The following is a 27,843-nucleotide window of genomic DNA, read 5'->3' on the forward strand; positions in this document are numbered from 1 at the left end:
TGGTCAAATAATAGTATTTTCAAACTGCAAGAATTGCACTTCATGCATTACATTTTATTAGTTGCATAAACCGTGCCTAAAAATGTGACGCGAAGACTTTTTGGAGGGGTACTTGTTTTCCTTAAAGGATTTACCATTTTGAATTGCGTTTTTGATCCTGGAGAAAAGTTTATTCTATCTAATCAATTTTTTGTTTTCCCTCTTTGATTTGGTGGAGTATCTCGTTCGCCCTCTCGTCGCGATTCCATGCAATCGTGCGGAGTCTCGCTCGCTGTTGCTGCCTGCGCTGCTGCTCGGAGTCTCGGCTCGGCTTCTGGTGGTGATGAGGAAAAGAAAATGGCGGCGGGAAAAGCCAGTGAAACCGAGGAGGACTTTCCGACGCTGACAGCCCAAGAGAGGGACAGCTTGGTCGGAATTGACAGGTCGGAGTCAAAGCCCTGCACACACCTCTAGTGTATTCTTAATATTCTGTACACGCGTTTACCGTTTTTATACGTTAAATCCATTTGCACGGCAGTGAAAGTGATACTGAACCGCCTGTGTTGTCTTCTTGCTTGCAGCTCACTGTTTGGATTTCAGAGGCTTCATGAAGATGGCGCCAGAACGAAGGCCTTACTGTTGAAGGTAGCTCGCTAAGTTGCAAACACACAGGACCAGCCGGTCGTTGAACCACAACACTTGCACCTTCTACATTCTTACCCACAGAGTAATACATGTAACTATGTTATCCTAACAAACATAGCCAGTCCACTCTCAGGTGAGAGCACGGACTCTGGTTAACCATACACCCATCACACGATGTGCGCAGAGCGACCCTGCGGCTACGCAGCGTTCCTACCCTACTTCTCTCCTTCGCTAGCTAATCCAATAGTGAAAATGAACGGCTTTTCCATTGCATAAACACATTTTAGTAACCCAATTGGCTATGTTCGTTGTGTTATTAGGGTGGCCTTGCATTTATCTAACTCGTCAAGTTGACCAACTTAGCTATTTGATAGTCACAAAAAGGCTTGCCATATCAAATGTTTCTGCCAAGTTGGTTTGTATTGGGGTGCAGTAGAAATGGCTAACAAGCCTGGTAGTTGAAGAAGCTAGCTAATTAACGTTAGCCAGCTGGCTGTGTAATATAACATTTGAAGTACATACTTGTGAACTAGTCGCTAGTCATTTATATTGATAAGAAGAACCATCACATGCAACCCTTTAATTTAGCCTGCTAGCAAAGGGCTATTTAGCTAGCAATTCCCCTGCTAATTTGCTAACGTTAACTAGCTTGTGAAACGTGCGTTGTTGGACTCTGGAGTTGGCTAGCTCATTCTGAATGTTAGCTAGCTAGAGATTCAGTGGTCAGGCACATATATCATTGAATGATTTGGCATTAGCCAGTTTTTTTTACAGCTAAAATCATCACTGTGATATAAACATAAGTTAACGTTAGATAGTCAGCTAGCCAAAGCTACCGAGTATGATAAAGTAACCTTAATTGGTCAGAGAACTAGCTAACGTTAGGAAAGCTACGTTGTTTTAATGGCGATTTAACGTTTTATCACAGAGTAGACTTCCCATTATGTCAGGAAAGTATTTTTGCTTGCTGCACTGTGTATCTGGCTCGTGCAACATGTATGCATGCATTTGAGCCGTTCTCGTGCCCCTGAGTTGGTGTTGATTGTGAAAACGTTATAAACTTGTGATGGGCTCGATACGGGCTGTTCCAATGGCTGCTAACTAGCTAAACGCGTTAGCTGTTTGGATAGCTAGCTAGTAATGGCTGCTTGGGCCGGTCCAAGATGGCGGGACAGGGAGGAGTGACACCGAAATCTAGCTATGTGGGGAGCTCAATAAAAACCTATATCTAACGAAATTACATGCAATTCGTTTGCAGGTTTTGATTGACCCCTTTCGCCGTGTTCCACGCAGTGTGGCTTATGTTGGTTTGTTGACAGTTTTCATTGACCGTCTGTGGATGTGTCCCTTCGTAGCTACGTTTTGCATCACAGCATCATCAACCTGTAGCTAGCACAGTGAACAAAGGGCAAAGTTGCAGACATTTCTTAATTTTTGCGCATTGTATTGAATTTGTAATGTTCACAGTTGGTGTTTACAATGGACGAAGTATGGGGATAGAAGCTATGTTGCCACAGTAAATAAATTATTGGCTTCCCAGGGTGCTTAGAAAGTAGGCTTGCCAGCGAGCTAGCATGCTGGGTTACTAGCTACGTAAACAAAAAAGGATAATCTACTGCAAATTCAAATTTTTACATTTTAGTCATTTAGCAGACGCTCGTATCCAGAGCGACTTACAGTTAGTGAGTGCATACATTTTTAATACTGGCCCCCCCATGGGAATCAAACCCACAAATCACTGGAAAGATGATGGCAAACTGGCCACACCACTATCCCAGCCTCAGTTCAAACCCTCACCAATTCAGCCATTCTCCCTGCAATGTTTCCCCTATGATTTTTTTCAGAAAAGTTGGCGTGGTAGTGGCAAATGGCGCTTTTGCTGACTGATATTTTAGAGGCCCTCTTGGCAGCAGAGACAATGTTGATATTTTAAAGTTAATTTCCTGCAATTCTACACGTTTTCCCATGTGGCTGAGAGAAATGCAGTTTTAAAGCTAATTTCCTGCAATTCTACACATTTTGTCATTGCTTATCCTGTGTTCTTATGCTATTTGAGTGACAAAAAAAATAAAAAATCAATGGGGACCAAAATGCCATGACATGTTTAGAATTTGATTCTCCTGACTGTCTAGTTTTTATTTTGGTGATTGTTAGTTATCAATGGTGATCTTATAATATATATATATATATATACACACACACAGTACCAGTCAAAACTCATGAGTAGGTGTGTCCAAACTTTTGACTGGTACTATATGTGTGTATATATATATTTTTTCCTACATACTTTATATCTGTGTTTACTCGTTTAAGTTGACACTGAAAATGTTTAGCATCCCGATAATTATTTTATGTATTTTTTATTTATTTAAAAAAACAAACATTTAAAATAGAAAATGAATACAGGGAAAGACTGCTCTGTCTCAGCATTTATACCCATGCATTCTGTTTGCATTTATTCTCTCAAGTGATGCAGGGGGCCAATGGAGGAATGACCCCTTTGTCTCTTCATATCTGAGATACAGTTAATTTTTAAATGTCATGTCCTTTTTTTGCTTTTTTAGCTCTCACTTTAAAGGTTGCCTAGATTCATATTGTATAGGTTAAAGGTACTCCTTATTTCCCTACTCTGAGATGTGGGGGCAGATGCTAGCGGGACGACACATACTAAAACCAGTCCCTTGCTCTGTGGGGAATGCGGCCCCATGTAACCTTACTAGCTACCCTACACCCTGGTATTCACCTCAGCCATCACGTGATGCACTCCTAGGGATGTGGTCAATTTAAATCTTGACATGAATCAAACATATTTTCCATGCACTAAATGAATGACCCCTATGTGTTTCTCCTGCATTGCACCTGCTTTCGCAATCATTTTTGCTGCTTTTTAAAATGTGTATGTTGATGTAGCCAACCTCCATCAGCTGTTTTATGGCGCATTGACCACCAGGAATAAGTTTGGGCATTATGATAGTCCCGTGTAGCTCCCATGTAGGGTTGTGGGTTCGTTTCCCACGGGGGGGCAGTATGAAAAAAAGAAATGTATGCACTCACTAACTGTAAGTCGCTCTGGATAAGAGCATCTGCTAAATTACTAAAATGTAAAATGATGATAAAACTAGTAGCCTATGTGAAGCTACTAACTCAACATTTGTTAGACAGTGTCACTTAATTTTTTAAAACTGGAACCTTTTTCCTCAAATGGTTTGACCAGATTTCTATATCACTCGTCTCCCGATTTTTAGTTTTTTGTTGCTGTGAGGAGCTTTACCGCTCTTTCTCTTCTACAGCTTTATTCGTTTTGAGTGTCTGCCCTGTCTGGCACAGTGCACAGTCGCTCTGTTGCACAGCTATCTACGCCCAGATAACACAGAGTTCAAGTCTACTGACAGAACTGGGTCGCCGTATCGCCACCACTGGATTAGGTGGCAACAACATAGAAATAGAATGAGTAGAACTCAAACCCGGTTCTCTTATTCCACACAATGTTCCATCTCCATGGGCCTACTATACTGAACAAAAATATAAATGCAACAATTTCAACGATTTTACTAAGTTACAGTTCATATAAGGAAATCAGTCAATTGAAATAAATGTGTTAGTTCCTAATCTATGGATTTCACATGACTGGGCAGGTGATGTAGCTCAGTTGGTTGAGCATGGCGTTTGCAACGCCAGGGTTGTGGGTTCGTTTCCCATGGGGGGCCAGTATGAAAATATAAAAAATAATGTATGCACTCACTTAACTGTAAGTCGCTCTGGATAAGAGCGTCTGCTAAATGACTAAAATGTAAATGTGTGCAGCCATGGGTGGGGCTGGGAGGGCATAGGACCAATCACTTGAGAGCCAGGCCCACCCACTGGGGAGCCAGGCACAGCCAATCAGAATGAGTTTTTCCCCACAAAAGGGCTTTCAGACAGAAATACTCAATTTCATCAGCTGTCCGGGTGGCTGGTCTCAGACGATCCCTCAGGGGAAGAAGCTGTATGTGGAGGTCCTGGGGTGGTGTGGTTACACGTTGTGAGGCCGGTTGGACGTACTGCCAAATTCTCTAAAATGAGATTGGAGGCGGCTTATGGTAGAGAAATGAACATTTAATTCTCTGGCAACAGCTCTGTTGGACATTCCTACAGTCAGCATGCCAATTGCACACATCTGTGGCATTGTGTTGTGACAAACTGCACATTTTAGTGGCCTTTTATTGTCCCCAGCACAAGGTGCACCTGTGTAATGATCATGCTGTTTAATCAGCTTCTTGATATGCCACACCTGTCAGGTGGATGGATTATCTTGGCAAAGGAGAAATGCTCACTAACTAAATTTGTGCACAACATTTGAGAAATAAGCTTTTTGTGCATATGGAATATTTCTGGGATCTTTTATTTCAGCTCATGAAACATGAGACCAACACTTTACATGTTGTGTTTATGTTTTTGTTCAGTATAGTTTGATTAGCAGTGTGCACAGCTGTACCATTGAATGAGCGTTGCATATTAACTTCAATGCACGAAGATGACATTAAAAGGAAGAAGCATAATAGCGGGTACTTTCTTTTGGAGTTTTACTGACCCCAACCAAGTACACAAAATCAATGTTTCTAGCCACCCTCATCCTGACCCTTTTTGGGAATAAACTGATTTAGATCAATTAATTAACATCCCCCTCCACATTCACACACTCAAACAAATTGGTATTCAATCAATTTGTATTTTATTTGCAGCAGCTGTGACTTTGTTTGATATGAAGTGGAGCACTAACATGTTATGGAATCAATTGCAGTTTGTTTATTGGTATAAAATCACATTTGCAACTTGTTTACTTCGGCCCATATCATTGTATTTGTTTTACTTTCATGAGATGTGTTGCTCGTTAGGAAAGCACAGATGCGTTGTGAGCTCATTATCAAGCACCAATGTTCGTTCCTGCTGCATTGTGTACCAGTGCCACGTTAGGCATCATCGCTTTACTGGAGTAAACAGCCAACTTTCATCTACTTTGTCATATGAACTCGCATGCTTGTTAAGCCTACTGTGCAGGGTGTGCGTATTCTCATAAAGGCTGAGCCACAGCTAAATTTAATGAGATTGATCTCATCTGTGATGTTAGTTGAATTCTGGGCTTGGCCTCTCTCAGCTGTGTTGTCTGTCATTTCTCTGGGCCCCTCCCCCTTTCCACCATAAACAAACCTCCAGTCAGTCAGTCAGTCTGAATGGTGATATAAGAAGGGTATCGACACACACACAAATGCATCCTCAACCACTCAATCATGCTGAGGCTGTTCAAAGAGACCAGGCAAAAAAACTAACTTTTTGGTCCACCAGCCACTGTGGAAGGTAGATTTAAAAATCTACCAGCCACTCAGGTTTTTTTTACACAAAAAAAACTCCCAGATGAGCATGGTTGGTAATGTTTCTAAAACAATGTATTACTAGTAATAAGTGATGTGGTATATTGCTCAATTTTATATATTTTTTTAAAACTAAAATATCACAGATGAGGCCAACATGTTCAGCTGCCCTTTTTAAGTTTGGGAGGTTACCGTTGCAACAAGGACACTCAAGCAACTCGAGTTGTCAGTGACGGTGTGCCTGTGAGAGAGAATCTGACTAGTAGCTGTGTCTTCGCTAGCAGTTGAAGCAAATTCAAACATTGAAAAACAACCTAGCTTGTGAACAAAATAATGTAAATAGCCAAGAAACAAAGTATCACTTTAGTAGACTCAAGTAAATTAGACCATCTTTTATGCTTGTGCATAGCGCTTCTGAAAATGAATCTTCAGCACTTCAATCACATTGCGCACAGCTACCTAGCCAGTGTTGTGCGAGGTGGGACATACACAAAAGTATGTGGACACCCCTTCACATTAGTGGATTCAGCTATTTCAGCCACACCCGTTGCTGACAGGTGTATAAAATTGAGCACACAGCCATGCAATCTCCATAGACAAACATTGGCAGTAGAATGGCCTTACTGAAGAGCTCAGTGACTTTCAACGTGGCACCGTCATAGGATGCCACCTTTCCAGCAAGTCAGTTCGTCAAATTTCTGCCTTGCTAGAGCTGCTTCGGTCAACTGTAAGTGCTGTTATTGTGAAGTAGAAATGTCTAGGAGCAACAACCACCGTGAAGTGGTAGGCCACACAAGCTCACAAATCGTCTGTCCTCGGTTGCTACACTCACTACGGAGTTCCAAACTGCCTCTGGAAGCAACATCAGCAAAAAAAAGAATGGTTGGGAGCTTCATGAAATGGGTTTCTATGGCCGAGCAGCCGCACACAAGCATAAGATCACCATGTGCAATGCCAAGCATCGACTGGAGTGGTGTAAAGCTCGCTGCCATTGGACTCTGGAGCAGTGGAAATGTGTTCTCTGGAGTGATGAATCACGCTTCACCATCTGGCAGTCCGATGGATGAATCTGGGTTTGGCGGATGCCGGCTGAACGCTACCTGCTCGAATGCATAATGCCAACTGTAAAGTTTGGTGGAGGAGGAATAATGGTCTGGGGTTGTTTTTCATGGTTCAGGCTACAGATACACACACACACACACACACACACACACACACTGAACAAAAATATAAACGCAACATGTAAAGTGTTGGTCCCATGTTTCATGAGCTGAAATACACACAGAAATCTTATTTCTCTCTCATTTTGTGCACACATTTGTTTCCATCCCTGTTAGTGAGCATTTCTCCTTTGCTAAGATAATTCATCCTCCTGACAGGTGTGGCATATCAAGCTGATTAAACAGCATGATCATTACAGTTGCGCCAGGGACAATAAAAGGCCACTCTAAAATGTGCAGTTATGTCACACAACAGAATGCCACAGATGTGTGCAATTGGCATGCTGACTGCAGGAATGTCCACTAGAGCTGTTGCCAGAGAATTGAATGTTCGTTTCTCTACCATAAGCCGCCTCCAACGTCGTTTTAGAGAATTGGGCAGTACGTCCAACCGGCCTCACAACCGCAGACCACGCACAACCACGCCACCCCAGGACCTCCACATCCGGCTTCTTGACCTGCAGGATCGTCTGAGACCAGCCACCCAGACAGCTAATGAAACTGTGGGTTTGCACAACCGAAGAATTTCTGCACAAACTGTCAGAAACCGTCTCAGGGATGCTCACCGTCCTCACCAGGGTCTGGACCTGACTGCAGTTTGGAGTCGTAACCAACTTCAGCGGGCAAACGCTCACCTTTGATGGCTACTGGCACGCTGGAGAAGTGTGCTATTCATGGATGAATCCTGATTTAAACTGTACCGGGCAAATGGCAGACGGCCTGTATGGTGTCGTGTGGGCGAGTGGTTTGCTGATGTCAACGTTGTGAACAGAGTGCCCCATGGTGGCGGTGGGGTTATGGTATGGGCAGGCATAAGCTACGGACAACAAACACAATTGCATTTTATCGAAGGCATTTTGAATGCACAGAGATACCGTGATGAGATCCTGAGGCCTTGGTCGTGCCGTTCATCCGTCAACTCTATGCGAAGGAGATATGGCACGCTGCGTGAGGCAAATGGTGGTCACAGCACATACTGACTGGCTTTCTGATCCACATCCCTACATTTTTTAAAATGGTATCTGTGACCAGTTATTTAAAATCGAAATGAGAAGTTAATGCTTAAACTCACAAATGTCATGGCGTTAAAGCAGTTCTGCGTGGAAGAGTGGGACAATTTATCCACGGGGACGTGAGAGACTGATCAACTACAGGAAGCGCTTGATTGGAGTCATTGCAGCTAAAGGTGGCACAACCAGTTGAGTTTAACGGGGCAGTTACTTTTTCGCATTGGGTGTTGCATAATATGAAATAAGTATGTAGTTGTTTGTTCACTCAGGTTCCGTTTATCTAATATTCGGTTTTAGTTGAAGATCTGATGACGTTCAGTATAAAAAATATGCAAAAGTAAAGACCATTAGAAAGGGGGCAGATACTTTTTGATGTGTGTGATTCGTTGTGCTTTGTGTGATTAGCTACCAGCTATGAAACAAAACGACACACTTACTTGACATAAATATGCTCATACTTGACTCCTAACTCTATTTCTATTTACAAATGCGAGTGAAATGCTTGCACTTTGGAGCCCTGACCACCCGCCAATGTGGCTGGTGAAATAGACATCTTACCCGCCAATGCCAAAATCAACCCGCATTTGGCGGGTGTTAATTTTAGGCTCTGGTACGTACCCCTTTGTTTTGCCGTGTGAGTAAATGTCTGTTGTACCGCATGTCTCTCGTCTGGTCCACATAGCACACAGGATCTAACATAGCACACAGGATCTAACCAAATGACAGGTCCCACAGAGGGAACTCTTTTTGTGATGAAGTTAGTTGCCATACACAGACAGCATATACCCACGTTAGGTTCTGTTCTTCCCCAGCCCATGCCTTGCCTTCTGAGTGATCTAACACACCTCAGTATTGCCCACTATCCCTGAACATTGACTACTGAGTAGGCCAAGGGCAATCATGAATATCGTCACTCACTACTGTTATTGGTTCACTGTCATGGCACAAAGTCACCTGAACTTGCTAGTCCAGTTGAGGGACAAGTGGACATTTTGTCCTCTATTCTCCTCATCCTCCCCAACCACACACTGACACCCACGTTTCGGAGAAACATAAGTAATGCTGTCATCGAGTTAGTCATTGGCTGGTCATTATCAACATTCTTTTAAGTGCTCAATCTGCAAACAGAGTTTTGAATCGGTCTTGTTCAAACATACTTCTTTTTTTCTCTCTCTTCCCGCCCGCCTGATGAGTGAGTGATCCAAGATGCACCCAGATATCTAGGGTCTAACTGTAGAGGACACATGAATTGGCAGCAGGGAATTAAACATGATAAAAAGTTGAGCGGATCTCTTGGGCGAGAGTCATTCGACTTGTGAGTGTTGGTGTGGCTGATGTGATCTTAAGTGTGTTTTCTGCAGGTGTGTGTGTGTGTGTGTGTGTGACAACTGTATCAGAAGGAATGTTTTCAGGTGCATTTATTTCTTGCTGTTGATGTATATTCAGTGATTGTGCTCCGTTTTAGAAGCCATGTCCTCAGAGAGCTGTTACTCAGAGTGCAGGGAAACCCAGTTTATTGGCCTCTGAGTTCACCCCTCCAAGAGTTCAGCAGCAGTCCACCAGAAGTGTGTGTGCATGTTGGGTGTGTGTGTGTTTAATGTGTGTGATTAGGCTTCAGGCAGAGCGATCCCTGTGAGTGTGCATGTGAGCATCTCGCTGTGTTTTCTTTTCCAGTGGAAGAAGGCAATATAAAAACATGGACCTAAATCCATACCATCGCTCCCAATCATCATACATTGATATCTGATTTAAAAAGAAAGTGGCACCCTATCCCCTATATAGTGCACCACTTTTGACCAGGACATATGGGGCTCTGGTCAAAATTAGTGCACTGTAGGGATAGGGGGCCATTTGGGACAGTTCCCATGTGAGACTTCCTGGTAAAAGAGACTGCTGTCTGGGTTCATGCTGAGTTTCTTCTTGCTGTATTTGTCCCCAGGCTGTTCGTTGCTACGCTTCTCTCATCTTGAAGGCTGAAGGAAAAGTGGAGCCAGAGTTATTCTGCCAGCTAGGCCACTTCAACCTCCTACTGGAGGAGTACGCTAAAGGTGAGATGACGCACCTCTTTCTCTCTCCTCGCTCTCCCCGCTCTCTCCCCCTCCCCCTCATCCCCGTCAAAAGAGACAGCCATGTATACATTAATAAATAAATAATACAATCATGCAATCAATTTGACTTTAAAACCAATCTACCTAACAACATAATGGTAATCATTTATTTGAATGGTAAATCTCTATTGATTAACTGGGTAAATCAAGATGTAGCCTAGGCCTATCCACATATTCAATAGGAGTGTGTGCATGAATTTAGTTATTGAGCAATCCACTTTGAAATCAGCGTATTTTGCGTTATGATTGGTGTTATATTATCACAAACAAAGTACCAGGGTAGTGAATTGATGAAAGCTTCAGCTGGAAGCTAGTAAGAAAAGTTAGCCTACAAAGCTGGAAGCTACCGGTATTTTCTTGCATTGTAAAGTGTTCTAGCTTGTATGGACATTGTTTTGCGAACAGTAATTAAGTCAACATTTCTACATGCCGTGTCGCATTATTTAAGTGCGTTAACTTCTGTGCAGCATGAGTGGGGAGCTAACATGATGCAGTCCAGACTCCCAGTGCAACCTAACGTCAAGTGGAGCAGGCAGGGTGCTTTCACTGATAGACAGTTGATCCGTGAGACACATTTGACAGAAGTACCAACAGTAACAAAAATTGTAGTACCGAACAAGTTATGTCGGCATTTAGAAAATTGTACCGAATTGTACATAAAAACAGAATGGAAACATGGTTTCTGTCACGCTCGATTTCCTCCCCTTATGTGTTATTTTTACCCAGTCTCCTCCCCCCCACCTGGGTTAGGCTAAATTTAATTTCAGTTAGATGCAATTGATCCCAACTTGCGTTGCTGAAAACAAAGCTGTTCTTATAGCAAAGTTAGTTGGTGTTAACCTTTTTGTATGTCTGGTATTTGATATCCCTCTCCTTTCTCTCCCGTCACAGCATTATCAGCATACCAGAGGTACTACAGCTTACAGTCCGACTACTGGAAGGTGAGAAAATACTAGACACACTCACACACACTCTTAAGGCTTCCGCATGCTTGGGTTCGGCTGGCATCTAGCCAAACCCAATGAGTGTGCTCGCAAACTCCCTTAAATAGTACTGTTTGTCCGTCTTTAGACGCCGTAGCCGATATACACTCCCGCAAAATAGTCAGAATTAATCTAAGAACTCAATACATCTGTCGTTTTAATTTTGACGTTTTTGTCGGAGATCTTAGTCGCGCAATTTTACATCTAACTAAGATGTTTTGGTGCAGTATTTCTCAAGTGAAGAAAATGGGCATGAAAACGAGTCTATCCTTGAATGATGACAAACACTTCATTGAAGAATCCCTACTGTTGACCAATGACCGACGAAGGGGCGTGGACTTTGGCTCCTGAGCGTCGGTTTGCCTGAAGTGTGCACGAACAGCCGAAAAGCCCTTTCCGAAGTCCAAAATGAACAAAAACGTGCACGAACTGTTCCCAACAGTTTCGGATTGGAGGCATGCGGACTCCTTTACTCACACATTCATACATACACACATCTATGGTGCTCCTATAGTAGTAATGTCTCCACTCTACTTCTACTGCAGATTATATTCTGCTCATCACAACCTGCAAAAGGATAGATTAACCCATTCACGTCACACACGCCCACTGGCGACGAACACCGGCCAACCAACCAGACACAGGAAGTGTGTGTGGTTATGATTCAGGCGTTTGTCTGGAGGGACGCTGTGGGTTGTGGCTTTCAGATTAGACTCATTCTTTGCCTTTTCTAGTTGAATCGAGAAATCTGTGGGGAGATGTGAGCATTTGGTCGGCCTACATTGTGATTCCATTTGAGCGTAGGCCAGAGGAGACGATGCCCTAGAAGGCATTTGTAGTGCAGTAACCTGTCATTACACAAAGAAAGACTTCTATTGCTTGTAAAATGAATGGTCCATAACTAATGAAAACTGATTAAGACGGATCCCTTGCAGAATGGATTTCTGGAAGGGCTCCTATGCAGACAGTCTGGGATGCAGCCATTTTGGAAACATTGTTTGTGTGTTGGCGTGTGTGTCTGGCCTGTAACTAATTAGACTTAATGAAGCTCCGTGTGCATCTGCCTCTTTCAGAATGCTGCCTTCCTATATGGCCTGGGCATGGTCTACTTCCATTACAACGCCTTTCAGTGGTGAGTAGCTGTCTTATAGAACTAAGTATGGAAGACTAGATTATGACGGTGTAACAGGTATTCTAACTGTCTGTTATTGTCTGGCTGTGTGTGCATGGGAAAGAGAGGTATGGTTTCCATGGTGACACCGTCACCAGTTGCATCCCAAATGGCACCCTATTTCCTTTTATAGTACACTACTTTTGACCATGACCCTACGGGCCCTGGTCGAAAGTAGCGCACTATGCAGTGAATAGGGTGCCAATTGGGAAGAACACTGCAGCGCTGACCCTCTTCTTTTTCATCTTCTCTGAGTGACGCCTCCCATTTAGAACTTGGCATATACTTATATCCTCTCTCTTTCACTCACTCTCCGTCTCGCTCTCTCTCCTCCTCCTCCTCCTCCCCCAGGGCGATTAAAGCGTTCCAGGAGGTGCTCTACATCGACCCCAGTTTCTCACGAGCCAAGGAGATCCACCTGCGACTCGGCCTCATGTTTAAGGTCAACACAGACTACGAGTCAAGCCTAAAGGTACTCTGCCTGCCTCTCTCCTCCCCCAGTGGAGCCACTATAACATTTCCCACAGTTAGGACGTCCAGGGAGGAAGGTTAGTGTAGAATAACTTTTTTTATATAGGTTTAATCTCAAATGGCACCTTATTCTATAGATCAGGGATGGGCCACTGATGGGGGTGGGGGCCACAAAAAATCTGAACTCATCATGGGGGGCCTCAGTGGCTGGCGGGTCTGAGTAACCACAGCCATACTCACATGCAGCCAGAGCCGGCCCTAGTCTTTTGGGAGACCCTAAGCACAAACTAGTTAATTTCATGCAATTCTACTCATTTTGCCATGGGGCGGTGAGAAATGTTTTTTTAGTTTTTTAATATGATATCTGAGTGAGAGTGACATGCAAAATCAATGGGGGTCTGTAAAGAGGACTGTATAGAGGACTTGCACTTTGTGCAATCTCTTCATCAGTTGCCCTCTCTCTCGCTCACTCTCTCCTGCTCTCTAATTGCAGAGAGAGGCAGCTTGCTGAAGAATTGATTTCCTTGTGTCTGAGTCTGACAGAGAGAGTTAGGGAAAGGGAGTGTCTCCATGCATGGGGATTCATGTAAAGGAATACCCTATTACGTGTGTTGTATTGTTCTTTTGTTTCTGTGTATTTCTTGTCTTTCGGTGGATGTTAATGACTTGATATTCTCTTCTGTCGACAGCATTTCCAGCTGGCTTTGATTGACTCCAACCCCTGCACTTTGTCCAAAGCTGAAAGTAAGTACTGTGAATAATGCTAATTCAGTAATGCAAGTTTCCTTAATTTTTTTTAAATAGGCATGTTTAAACACATGTTGATGTTCATTTGAGATTTAACTACAGAAATGTACTGGACAAATTGGCCAGCTGTATGTTGATTGAGAGTACAGATGGGCATGAGTAATCGATTACTCAAACTGATGTCAAAACTCGATCTTTAACCAGAGATCACATTTTTTTTCAAATACTGTCAAACTATTTGGTCTACATTTTGTCTTGAAGACAACATTAATTTGCTTTGACTCTAGTGTTCCATTTGTACGTGTGCATTTGCGGGACCCAACAAAAACTAAACCAAGCCAAGCATCACACAGTTCTGCTCCCTAAATTCCCTTTCCCCTACGTGTCTCGTTCACTCAATTGTGTTCCGACCGCTCCCTCTACACACGCATGCTGTGTGAGCCTACAGAAATAACTGCCTATAAAACGTATCTAACTGATGGGATACACAAGCTACATTCCTTGCCAAATGATGAGTTTTATCACCAGTTCTAAATGGACTGGTTGACTGAAGTAGGAAAATGTGTGTTCCAACAATGAGCTGCAGTTTTGTAATAATTGCGTCATTTTCTGCTTAGGCTACTTTGTCCTTGTCACTAGTTACTACAGCCACAAAGTGAACATTGGCTATAGTGTAAAAATTCATAAAAACAAACATTTGCTTTTTAATTTAAGGTTACGGTTAGGCATAACGACCCTACTTTGCGAACAGCTAGTGGCATTTTAGAATTGGTTAACCTATTACCCTTCCAAACATAGACTGGTTCCACACCGAAAATATGTAAAAACATTAGTTTGATAACGACACGGAGCGTATTTTCATCAGAATCATTAAGCCTAGGCCTACTCACCAAACGGATGTCCTGGCCATAATTCATCCCCATGCAGTGTTCAATGTAGAATTGTTAATCCATTTAGACAATTCCAAGGAACAGGCAGAATAAACTACATTGAACGTCTGTATATCGAAAAGACAGATTTTAGTTTGTAACCCTGATTTTTGTTTTTTTCAACTTGCCAAATTGAGCCCCATTTTTAAGTGATCACTCTTTCAGAATAACTTTTCCAGACTCCGATGTGAATCACTTTGCACGATTCTGTTCTATTTTATTCTGGTATATTACATGTTCTTTTTTACTATAAAATCGGGAAATAAGAGCATCTTGTCTTCTAAATTAACAAAACAAGGCTTTGCCATTCTACAAGCAAGCGCCACACTGCTGAGGTTACTACCTTTTTGATGATTGTGTTCCACGATATAATAAAACCAGTTAATATTACAGTTTCAATAAATTCATTTTAAATGTCGCTTTGTTTTTTATTTACTGAAATATATGAGGAAATTTAGCAATTAGGATTCATTATCTGTAATGGTTATATTAGGCATTGTTGTTCACTGTTGGCATAGAGAAATGCGCAAATATTTTTCCAGTGACTCCCTTGTTCAAAAAAGTTTTTTATTTTATTTGAGTACTCAACAGTCAAATGCCAATCCCTAATTGAGAGATTCTTTCATATAACCTTGAAGTTCCAGTCACAGACTTGAGGCATTCAAGACATACAATGTGTTCATCAGCCTATATCTTATTAGTCCGTAGTTAAATAAAAGTGATTTACTCCTGCGTCTTATGCATCTTGGTTTGGAACCCAGATATAGATTGTCCCAAATGGCATCCTATTCCTTATTTAGTGTACAACTTTTGACAATGGCCTATAGGGCTCTGGTCAAAAGTAGTGCACTGGATAGGGAATAGGGTGCCGTTTGGGACCCAGACCTATAGACTGGTTGCCTGACAAAGTCACAAACGATGCACGTGGATCGCAGAGGCAGAAGCCTGTGTGGCGTTATGATTCAGATAGCTAGCAACAATGACAAGAAGCTGCCATGTGGGGAAGCGTAGGTGACTCGTTTCAGCTTCTTGTATCTTATTGATACCATGTCTTGTTTTGAGTTATTTTGACTCATGTCACGTTTATGTTAATATGGCTAAAATTTGCTAGCTACAGTGCCTTCAGAAAGTGTTCATACCCCTTGACATTCCACATTTTGTAGTTTGAATTCAAAATGGAGTAAATTATTTTTTTCTCACCAATCTACACACAATACCCCATAATGACAAAGTGTAAACATGTTTTTAGAAAAATTTGAAGTATCCTTTTGTAGAAGCACCTTTGGCAGCGATTACAGCTGTGCGTCTTTCTGGGTAAGTCTCTAAGAGCTTTCCACACCTGGATTGTGCAACATTTGCCCATTATTCTTTTCAAACTTCTTCAAGCTCTGTCAAATTGGTTGGTGATCATTGCTAGACACCCATTTTCAGGTCTTGCCATAGATTTTCAATTAGATTTAAGTGTAACTCGGCCACTCAGGAACATTCACTGTCTTGGTAAGCAACTTCAGTGTAGATTTGGCCTTGTGATTTAAGTTATTGTCCTGCTGAAAGGTGAATTAATCTCCCAGTGTCTGGTAAAAAGCAGACTAAACCAGGTTTTTCTCTAGGATTTTGCCTGTGCTTAGCTCCATTCCGTTTCATTTTTGACCTGAAACTCCCCAGTCCTTAATGATTACAAGCATACCCATAACATGATGCAGCCACCACTATGATTGAAAATATGGAGACTGGTACTCGGTAATGTGTTGTATTGGATTTGCCCCAAACATACTATATTGTATTCAGGACAAAAAGTGAATTGCTTTGCCACATCTTTTGCAGTATTATTTTAGTTTGTTGTTGCAAACAGGATGCATGTTTTGGAATATTTTTATTCTGTACAGGCTTCCTTTTCCCTCTGTCAATTAGGTTAGTATTGTGGAGTAACTACAATGTCATTGATCCATCCTCAGTTTTAAACTCTAACTATTTAAATGTCAACATTGGCCTCATGGTGAAATCCCTGAGCGGTTTCCTTCCTCTCTGGCAACTGAGTTAGGAAGGACACCTGTGTCTTTGTAGTGACTGGGTGTATTGATAAACCATCCAAAGTGTAATTAATAACTTCACCATGCTCAAAGGGATATCATTGTCTGCGTTTACATTTTTTACCCATCTACCAATAGGTGCCCTTCTTTGCGAGGCATTGGAAAACCTCCCTGGTCTTTGTGGTTGAATCTGTGTTTGAAATTCACTGCTTGACTGAGGGAACTTACTGTACCCCACACATACAATTTATGAGGTTCATTCAAAAATCATGCAACTTGTTATGTGACTTGGTAAGCATTATTATTATTTTTGCATAACAAAGGTGTTGAATACTTATTGACTCAAGACATTTCAGCTTTTCATTTTTAATTAATTTGTAAAAAATTGGAAGAACAATTCCACGTGTGTGTAGGCCAGTGACAAAACGATCTCAATTTTTAATCCATTTTAAATTCATGCTGTAACGCAACAAAATGTGGAAAAAGTCAAGGGGTGTGAATACTTTCAGAAGGCACTGTAGCTAACCAAAAACTGTAAATATATATTTGATCAGAATGAAGGGAGGTGGTGTGGTAGGGTTTAGCTAGCATACAGAATACATTACACTGCATTATGTTATTTCATAAGACATTCTCCCTCTCTGCCGGCTCCTATCGCCTGGAACCTGTTACCTAGGAGACCCTAATACCCATCCCGCTGGAGTCATTCTAATCAGGCTTTTGTAGGAGGCACACGGACAAACACACACATCCTCTCTCACATCCTTTCTATCTCTGTCTCTCACTCACACACACACACACACACACATCCTCTCTCGGTCTTTCTCAGACACACAGGCGCTCTCTTTCTCTCTCTCTCTCACACACACACACACACACACACACACACACACACACACACACGGGTACATCAAGGGCAGTCTCACCTCTGTGTATCAGTCTGGTTGGGCTCATTCACTCTGCTCAGAGACACACAGCACCGCTCTACAGACAAGTCAACCTGCTGCCACCGGAGGAGACAGCCTAGCAGCTCATCTGTTAAACACACCACTAACGTCAACACAGTGGATTAACTGCTATCAATTCTCTGTTTACTGGAGTCGTTCCATTTTGACCAGACTGTTGATGCTGAATGTTGGGATTTTTCTCAGAAGTAGCCAACAATTTGTATTTTTTGTCCTTCTCTTCCTCAGTTCAGTTCCACATCGCCCATCTGTATGAGATTCAGGTAAGCCTCGTCCTTTTCCTTTCGTCTTATTGAAATGTGTTTGTACTGAAGCTACGTGCTTTCCTTTTCAATAAGTATTCAACAACGCTGTTCAAGAATAAGGTACACTTTTATCCTGAAATGTTAATCATACAACTATTCTATGCTAGCCAGCTAGCTAGCGTTTTAGCAGCTAGGCTAAATGAACCGAGAGAGCCTTTTGTTGTGATCAAATGACGACGCATCATAGAAAATGAATGGGTCTCCCCCCTCGGCCAGTTCTGCGGGGTTGCCGTGGTAACAGGAGTCCCCTCTCTCTCTTTCTCTCCTATGCCCGTGTGATCCATCTTTCACACTGCTTTTGGCTTAAGCAGCAGCTCTTAATAATCGAACCATGTTGGCTGACTGACTGCAGTAGCACCACAGGAGAGCTGTGGGTCAGTCAGTGTTTTGCTGTGTCAGTAGGACGGTTGCTGCAGCAGAGAGTGGGGTTTACTAGTGTTCATTTAATCCATCAGTCTGTTGGGAGTAAGATGTCTCAGTGCAGGCTAGGGACACCGCTTCATCTGTCAAATATGGCATGTCATTTCTTAGTCCCGTGTAGCTCAGTTGGTAGAGCATGGCGCTTGCAACGCCAGGGTTGTGGGTTCGTTTCCCACGGGGGGGCAGTATGAAAATGTATGCACTCACTTAACTGTAAGTCGCTCTGGATAAGAGCGTCTGCTAAATGACTAAAATATTGTAAAAAATCTCACCCTCCTTTTTTCCCTCTCCTTCCCTCGCTCTCTTTCTCACGTTTCTGCAGAAGAGATACCGGGCTGCCAAGGAGGCGTACGAGAGCCTTCTGCAGACGGAGAATCTCCCAGCACAGGTGAAGGCCACTACCCTGCAGCAGCTAGGTAAGACCACACACACAGCTGATGAAATGAATGACCGGGTCTGGTACTGAATAAATGGATGGATGAAATCATGGATAGTGATGGGAAGGTCGACCTATTGTCCTGTGTCCTCCCCTCCCCCTCTACTAGGCTGGATGCACCACACGGTGGAGCAGCTAGGAGACCGAGCCAATAAGGACAGCTATGCCATCCAGTGTCTGCAGAAATCACTGGAGGCAGACCCCAACTCGGGACAGTCCTGGTACTTCCTGGGCAGGTGCTACTCCAGTATTGGGAAGGTCCAGGATGCGTTCATCTCCTACAGGCAGTCCATAGACAAATCAGAAGCCAGTGCAGACACATGGTGTTCAATAGGGTAAGCATTAGACCGAACCTCTTCTCTCTCTCTCTCCCTCCCTCTTGTTTTGCTCTGCTATCATTCTCCCACTCCTCTCGCTCTCTTTTTGAATCTCTCACCATCTCATATCTCTCCCTCCTTTATGCCATTCTGTCTATTTAACCCTCTCCACCCCTCACTGCTGTGTCCTCTCTACCCCTCTTTTTCTATATTTAACCCTCTCCTCACCCCTCTTTCTCCCTGTCCCCCTCTCCTCTTTAATTTCCTCTCTCTCTGTCCTCTCTCCCTCAGTGTTCTGTACCAGCAACAGAACCAGCCCATGGATGCTCTGCAGGCGTACATCTGTGCGGTGCAGCTGGACCACGGCCACGCGGCCGCCTGGATGGACCTGGGCACGCTCTACGAGTCCTGCAGCCAGCCGCACGACGCCATCAAGTGCTACATCAACGCCATGCGCAGCAAGGCCTGCTCCAACGCCACCGCGCTCACACAACGCATCAAATGCCTGCAGGTGAGGAGAGGGAGAGAGGCTAGGGAGGGAGATGTTCAGTCCCAAATCAAACCCTAGCTCCCTACCGCTTAGATGGTTAGGGGAGGGATACTCCTGAGTCCACTGACCACTGGTTGGGTGCTTTTCTCACCTGTTGTAGATCTGAAAGAATTTGGACTGGTGTCAGCAAAGTGGGAATGTTTTAATCTAGCCCTCTTGTTGACTAGGTCGAGTTTCCGCCATGTTTGCACCCATTCCATCCTTTCAGATCTAAAATGGGTGTTCAGGGGCTTAGAGTTGATTTGGGACTGGGTAAGAGAGTGGGAGAGGTTGAATCCCCACTTTGAATCCCACTGCTGGAGAGACCTATGATCAGAGCTGCTGGGGTACTCAAACTTGACTATTCTGAACTACAGATAGTGGAAACAGATGATGAATACCAGAAGGCAAATCTGTGTGTTTTCACAGTGGAACCTGGCTCCTCCAGTCCCATACCCCATGTGTCTTGTCCATTTTGATGTAAAAACATTACCCCGCATTCATCTGTATGCATGAATGAGGGAACGTTCTCCAGTCACCAGTAATGTGAGCATAATTCCCTGGCATTAAGACAACGTAATGGTTTGTTTTAATGACTATGTGTTGTGTAAATTCATTCAAAGTGACCTATGACCCCCAACATGACTTCCCTGTTTGGTTGACCACTCTACTAAAGACCATAACTGGCAAACATATTTGATCCTCGCTAACAGTTGGGGCCACTGATATGCCAAGCTAGTAGCTAACCGGCTACATGAGAGAGACCATAACAAGACAATAACATTTTGATCGCAAGATCATTTTAAGTCATTAAATTGTTGTTTTCACACGTTTTCCATTCCATAGGCTCAGTTGAGTAACCCCCAGGTCACTAGTCTACAGAGTAAAAGTAAAATGCTTCCTCTTATTGATGAGGCCTGGAGTCTACCAATCCCAGCAGAGCTAACCTCCAGGCAGGGTGGCCTGAACACTGCACCGCAGGTGAGACCAGATAGACCACTCCCCCCCTCCCCCCCACACACACACACACACAACCCTCGACATACACCCCTCCCCCCCCCCCTCCCGATGCCAACGGGCAACACATCACCTGGACCTTCTCTCCATGAGTCTTCCTGTGGAGTAACCGATGCCCTAGAGCAGCCATAACAACCAATTTAACCACGCTATGCTCACTATCTGGAAAGGTTAGTGACTGGAAAAGTCCCTGGTAACAGTCGTTCATATAGCTGTACCTGGTGTGATGTTTTTTTAGGTGTAGCTTGGTAAGGCAGTGATCTTGTCATGGTTGGTAAACTAGTCATATAGCTGCTTGAGACATGACATGCAAAGGTTATGACATGATTTGCCACCATTTCTTGTTATGACTGCTTATGGCTTTTGTTATGACTGAGAGGATCAAGTGAAGTGTTGCCCTTCCCAAACCCCCCCTCCCTTCCCCAAACTCCCTGACACAGCCACAGGCCAACCTCACTACCCACTGTCAACCTGTATCTGTTATCATGGCTTCACAGCTCAAAGAACCAATTTGGTTAAAATAAATTGGTTACATTTAATTTCTCCTTTCAAAAAGAATACATTTTAATTATTAAATGTCCAGTGTATTCACACAATATAAAAAGACAAATCTATTAAAATATTTTTTTTAACCTGCTATGCTACACTGAGATGATTTTTGACTAACGGCAAGACATCAATTGATTGTCATTGTGGTCATTGTGATTGGTGAGGTTGTGCCACAGTAGAATAGTTTCAGGTTTCCATCATTCTTCCTGAGGTCATCAGGTTCCTTGCTGCCACTGAAACCTAGCAGCGCCCCCTAGTGTTGCAGTACCGTTCATTCACATTCATTATAGACAACATTAGTTCTTGTGTGTGTGTGTGTGTGTTCGTTGAGTACAATGTAATTCTCAGCATCAGACTATACAAACTGAAGCAGTCTTCAGATGTTTATTGTTTTGGGGAGGAGACAGGAGAGGGTTGTTTTCTTTCACTTGTATTCCTAAACTCTTGTTGACATGGTTACAGGTGTTCTGATGATGACCACCACCACCATGTTTTTGACAAAGCCATGTTCACGTAGAGTCGGGTGACAATTCACACCTGGAGTTGCCTTTTTCAACATTTTGATTATTTCCTTTTAAAAGCTGCAACTGCCAAAGGCTTAGCAATGTGGTGTGATCAGGTAAAGCCTTTTTATGGCCAAACGTCTTTGGAAGTTGGCGATGAGACTCAGTCAACGTGGAAGGATTGACAGTTTGTGATGAGAAATTCCACTCTACCGGTCATGGAAACATCTTCAGGGTATCATTGCAGATAGTTTGGAAAGAAAATGCAGGGAAGAAATGTGTACTGCTGTGTGTGTACGTGTGTTGAAGTGCCGACGTCACCCTCTTACTTTTCTGTTCTCTCTCTGTCTCTAACTACCTATCCCTATATTCTTTCACTTGCTCTCTCCATCCCTCACGTTGCGTTCTGCTCCTTGCTACCTGCCCTGTCATTTTTCCTACAACCCTCTACTCTCCTCCTCTATCACTCTATCGCTCTGTCCCTCCTGTCATCCCTCTGTCTCTGCCTGTGATCTACCCCTTCCTGTCCCTTTCTCTCTCCTCTCCTGCATCCCTTCTGTATTTTTCTTTCTGCGCACCATCCCTCACTTCTTTACCTTCTATCATGACGTTTTCAACACCCTTCACTGCCCTCCCTTGCAACCCCTTCACTCTCTCCCTCCTCCTCCTCCTCCTCTTACCTCCCTCTCTGTAGGCCTGTAAGCCCCAGCACAGCTCTGAGGGAGGGGGATCGGGCCAGGCTCTGCCCCCACACGTGGGCCCTATGGGCCAGGGGGAGGACCCGTCCAGCCCTGCCAAGAGGAGGAGGGCCTCCAGCCCAGCCAAGGTACATTACACTACATTCAGATGGAGATATATTGTGTTTTTGTAGAACAGACATGATTCTTACAATACTTGGATCCATTTAATTATTTTAGGTCGGCTGAAGATGAGGTTGTCTTGTCTGGAATCTCACTACTAACTCTTTCTCTCAATTGCTCCTTTTGCAGAGCCAGCCAGATTCCTGGGCTAGTAACTCTGCACAGCAGTCAGTCCCCAACTGGTACCTGTCGCCACAGAAACTACAGGTAAGCACACACATTTAACACACCATGCCCTGCCACTCACACCCGCTTCCCTCTGCTGATTCTGTCTCTATATACACACACACACACACACACACACACACACACACTAATCTGTACCTCCTCGGTGCGCCCAGCTCCTGGATCAGTTGAGGAGTAATCGGGCCAGTCTGAAGCCCCTGCAGCTGCAGATGCTGGAGCAGCTGGAGGCACAACTCAACCTAATGCAGCAGCACCAGCAGCAGGTACACAGACACACACACACACTTATTACCCCCAGATGTTTACCTGATGGCCTGCAAGCAGTATACTGTATGTCTCTTCTAATTATTCTAATGTAGTGTAATATATTTACTAATTTGAGTTAATCCACTGAAAAGTGATGTTAATTAAAGACATGGTATTCATTTCTAAACCCTGACGTTGTGATTATGTTCTGTTCTACAGATGAGACAGAATGCGTCTGGACAGCTGCGTCCCTCCCTCTCCAACGGCCCCTCAGCCACAAACTCTCTCCCCCCTCCTCACTCTAGCCTGCCCCCCTCCCGGCCCCACCTGGCCCCTCAGGGCTCGTTGCGGCCCCCCTGCCCCCCTCGACCACTGGCCAACGGGCCTCTGGCAGGCGGCACACCACACGGACACTCTGACACTCTTTCTGTGGGCAATAATAATAATAATAATCACCCGGTGGCGGCCACAGGACCCAACGGAGACGTGCCTTATCTGCAGCCCGGCGTACTACTACCTCACACCTGCACAAGCACCCAATCACAGGACACAGCGCGCCGGGCCCTGCACCTAAACTCCACTCAGGTAGGACTCTCTACCTGTTCACTCAATTCAGGTCTATGTGAAGCTCCTATAGGCTCTGTGCTCTGAGACAAGAGTGCTATTCCTTTCTGTGCTAGTCCTTGCTCAGTCAAATCATAAATGATGGAATCCCAGATGTTCCTTAGTGAGAAGAGAGCTAGACCTACTATATGTTGTTCTTTAGCTGCAGTCCTTATTCCGATCTAACAGTGTGGTCCCTCCCTGCTCCCCTCTCCCTACAGGGGCTTCAGAAGGGTTCCGCTCCACATTGGGCGGGTCCTAATGGTGATGGGTCTCTCTCCTCCTCCTCTGGGGGGTCAACACACCCCCTCTCGCACCCCCAGACGCCCCACAATCAGGTTGGACATTCGGCCGCCCCCTTGCCGCGGCAACAGGCTCTCAACCACCTCCCGTCCCCCCCTTCTCCCCCTCCTCACTCTGCTACCTCAGGTGGAGCACCCGGCACCCCCGCTACCAAAGAGAGCACGCCCCTCGGCAACGGCCCCGCCGCCACGGCAACAAAGGGGCCTGGAGGGGCGACGACGGCCAATAGCACTGCCACGGCGGCGGAAGGCTTATCCAATCACGTCCAGTCGGCGGCAGGAGAGGACGGGACGATCAATAGATCCCCTCACCACAGCTCAGACAATCCTAAGGGGGGCGACCACACCCCCACCACCTCTGCCCCCCACAAGAAGATCAACAACATCCACCCGGCCGTCTCCTCGGCCGCTTCCTCCCCCATCTCTGCCATGTCCACCGCCACCCCCTCGCCCAAATCCACCGAGCCCAGCCAGTCGACGGGCCCGCACGGCCTCAACAGCCCCTCCACCACCACCGCCGCCGCATTATCGTCAGCTGGCCCCACTGCCGTAGTCAATGGCAACGGCAAGGGGGGCATCTCAGAGGACTCCCAGAGCCCGATGAAGGCGGACCCCCCTGCCACGTGTCGCAGACCCACACCACCCCACGCCCGCACCCCCTCATCATCATCCTCGTCCTCCGTCTCCATCTACCCCTCCTCCACAGACGTGCTCAAGGCCTGCAGGTTAGACTGGAGTGACCCAGTACCATTTCTTCTTGGGCTGTAGGAAGTTTGATTATGGTGGGAAGATGTAGTATTGCATTTGTTGGTAGAGGAACTGTCAGAGAACAGAGATTATACAGTAAAACCAAGAGGCTAATCTTGTTTGCGCCTTTCTCTCTCCCCGTCTCTCTATTTGTCCGTCTCTATTTGTCTCTCTCTCTTTCAGGAACCTGGGGAAGAATGGTCTGTCTAGCAGCAGTCTCCTGCTGGATAAGTGTCCCCCTCCTCGCCTGCCCCCTCCTCCCTCCCCAGTCCTGCCCAAGGACAAACTCAACCCCCCCACACCAAGCATCTATGTGAGTAGCAACCTCAGAATGGAAGAAAGACTTCTCGTCATAGCATGATAATGAAAGGGGAATGTTTTAGTCAACATTGTGATTCTGATAAGAATCGTACAAATTCGAATTACTCAACATTCGAAACGTGTAGTTTTGAAGACATGAGAAGGGTCGTGTTATATATTAAATTGAAATAATATATCATTGTGTATTTGATTCCCAGCTGGAGAATAAGAGGGATGCATTCTTCCCTCCGCTGCACCAGTTCTGCACAAACCCCTCCAACCCTGTCACCGTCATCAGAGGGTTGGCCGGGGCGCTCAAACTGGGTGAGTCTACTATTTCTACTGCAACGATGCCCCCTGCTGGTTACAACTGTCATTCCATTACCCGGTATTGCCTTTTCTCATTTGGGAAAAAGTCCTTCCACCACCCTCTCTCCTCCGTCCTCTCTTCTCCATGACCTGGAAACCGATAAGTGGTCGAGGAGATGTCAATTCGTTAGTAGGTGAACGGAAGAGTCCTCCCCTCCTCAATAGCCACCTTTCATCAATAATAGTCATGAGTATCCTACCTGATTCCTTCGAGAAGAGCTTTAAAATCTTCCCTCTCTTCGCCGCCTCTCCTCGATTACCTTTTGACCTTTTTCAAAAGGAGGCGAGAGAGGACGCAGGAGTTGAGCAAATTCAATTGAGAAAAGCCCCATGACGGAGTCCTTGGTGCCGACCACTAACTTTGATGTTGTACTTATGCAAGCCCCAATGCAGCTTGTGCATTAGCAGGTTTCCATGCCCTTGATTTGAGTGAGTGCGCTCTTTCACCCCTTGTTCACTCTTTCTCTCTCTCTCTTCTTCATATCCATCTCCCCCTCTCTCAGACCTGGGTCTGTTCTCTACGAAGACCCTAGTGGAGGCTAACCCAGACCACCTGGTAGAGTGTCGTACCCAGCTGTCTCAGCCCGCTGACGAGAACTGGGACCTGAGTGGCACCAAGAAGATGTGGCGCTGCGAGAGCGGCCGAGCTCACACCACCATCGCCAAATACGCCCAGTACCAGGCTGCCTCATTCCAGGAATCACTACGGGTTAGTAGAGGGAGATCTATATATATATATATATACACACACACACCAGGGTTTCCGTTAGGAAAATGTGGCGCTGGACAACATTACTGAAATATTTAAATTTTCCGGCCATTTGAGAACTTTAACGGACCCATAGCCCATGAGGGCGTCCACCCACAGTGCTCAGAATGACAGAAATCCCATCTTAGATTAATAATGCATCTTAACAGAACATGCAACTCATGTAAGGAAGCAGACTAAAACATCATTTGCCTAAATGCAATTCGTGGTAAAACACCATTTTAAACAGCGCACCTGATAGCGGTTCCATATGTGACAGATGAAAATCTCTAATAGAAACTTAAAAAGAGGGGGAATCTAAAGATGCACGACTAGGATTGTGCCTTTCGCTTCTGGACAAAAAAAGAAAGTTGATATGAATGCATAGCGGTGTAATAAGTACTCCTGTCTATACAGAAATAAATACAATAATTCAAAATACACCAGAAAGCATGACTTAGCCACAGAGGAATCGAGGATCATTAACTTTTTATATATATATATATATATATCTGTGGATTGTTTCAAATCACAAGCTGGTAGGTCTATGCCTCTTGGGAAGCCCACAGGTTGGTTAGTGTGCTTGGCAATAGGCCTAGCTGATTGAGTTACAGCTGTCAGTGGAAAAACATCAAAAATATGACAATGTGTCTTGAGTATAATTTAAAATGTTTAGACAAGAAGGAGGAGAGGGGTGTGTGGCGAAGGTGTAGGCCAGTCTCTCTCCAGAATGGCTCAGCTGTCTCCTGCCAATACTTGCGCTTTCATTGTGTGAATTGTTTGCCCTTTGATTCATTTAAAAAAAATCAATTCCCCATTACATATGTCACCAGTAGTAAATGTACCGTTAATCCCTGTCGTTTTGTTAAATTGTTTTCTGTTAATGCATGTATTAATCAGTCATTTACCGTTCTCATTCTCAGAGTGGGAATGTTGTTTGCAGAGTTCACAACCTGCTACACTTGTGAGAAACAAGTTTTGGTTTATTTCATAACCATTTACGAGATTTGTAAATGTTTTAATTGTGTTTTGTTTGGAGGGCTCCATGTGAGCATGTGTCTGGTTTCTCTGTCCTGACAATGTTGAGGGAGGGAGCGAGCGCACGCCTGAGCACGCATAGAAGTACCTGGCCTACTGTGTTTTTTTAACATCCACTGTGAATGATAATATATTATAACTATACCATAGTTCCTCGCAGTAAGCGATTTGATAAATCTTTCCAACAATCTCCCCCTCGATAATCACCAATCCTCGGTGTGAAAGAGCAATGGAAGTTATAGGCCTACTGCTGCATTGGACTATAGGCTAAGAGTTCCATGCACTCATTTCTTTAACCGCCAATGGATCACGGTTTATCAATGTGTCCACATGACAGGCTGGTGATCTCGTCATAGTTTACTTCACTTTTAGATTTTTATCATTTTAATTCCGATATTTATGATTAACCACGTGACAATGATTTTGAGAAACGAAAACTTTATTATTGAAATAAAAATGCGCATATGAAAATAAACATTACGATTTCAAACAATTAAGTATGTTTTCAAAATGCATACTGTCACGCTGATAGCCTGTTGCCTGCACTTGAATGGTGAATGGGAGGCACGCTTCAATTACCAGTTGAGAAATAAAAATAGTAGCTATTTTTAATCGTGCACCAAAACTGTTTTGACCACACGATTGCATTTAAAATTGTTGCACAATGAATGGGCTTATAAAAGTACTTGTTTTACTCCAGCAGTAACCAGCTGAGGAGCTGCAGGACAAATCCAGCTCAAAGTAGTCTCTGTGTGCTGTGGG

General features: G+C 44.3%; 1 protein-coding gene across 1 annotated transcript in view; it reads left to right on the forward strand.

Annotated features, from left to right (window-relative positions):
- The first annotated feature begins 141 nt into the window (after window positions 1-141).
- Window positions 142-27,843, forward strand: part of LOC311109894 (lysine-specific demethylase 6A-like) — a 34,863-nt gene continuing 7,161 nt past the window's right edge. Inside the window, exons 1-20 of the mRNA XM_084152911.1 lie at window positions 142-422; window positions 561-624; window positions 10,142-10,250; window positions 11,202-11,251; window positions 12,367-12,425; window positions 12,816-12,936; window positions 13,625-13,679; window positions 17,835-17,869; window positions 18,654-18,747; window positions 18,877-19,102; window positions 19,376-19,595; window positions 20,460-20,594; window positions 22,377-22,508; window positions 22,672-22,749; window positions 22,884-22,991; window positions 23,194-23,559; window positions 23,799-24,604; window positions 24,810-24,939; window positions 25,145-25,250; window positions 25,799-26,004. Of these exons, the coding sequence (XP_084009037.1) occupies window positions 247-422; window positions 561-624; window positions 10,142-10,250; window positions 11,202-11,251; window positions 12,367-12,425; window positions 12,816-12,936; window positions 13,625-13,679; window positions 17,835-17,869; window positions 18,654-18,747; window positions 18,877-19,102; window positions 19,376-19,595; window positions 20,460-20,594; window positions 22,377-22,508; window positions 22,672-22,749; window positions 22,884-22,991; window positions 23,194-23,559; window positions 23,799-24,604; window positions 24,810-24,939; window positions 25,145-25,250; window positions 25,799-26,004 (3,276 nt within the window). The 5' untranslated portion in view covers window positions 142-246. The remainder of the gene's footprint in view (window positions 423-560; window positions 625-10,141; window positions 10,251-11,201; window positions 11,252-12,366; window positions 12,426-12,815; window positions 12,937-13,624; window positions 13,680-17,834; window positions 17,870-18,653; window positions 18,748-18,876; window positions 19,103-19,375; window positions 19,596-20,459; window positions 20,595-22,376; window positions 22,509-22,671; window positions 22,750-22,883; window positions 22,992-23,193; window positions 23,560-23,798; window positions 24,605-24,809; window positions 24,940-25,144; window positions 25,251-25,798; window positions 26,005-27,843) is intronic.

Source organism: Coregonus lavaretus (assembly GCF_964263955.1).
Source record: "Coregonus lavaretus genome assembly, chromosome: 35".
NCBI lineage: Eukaryota > Metazoa > Chordata > Actinopteri > Salmoniformes > Salmonidae > Coregonus > Coregonus lavaretus.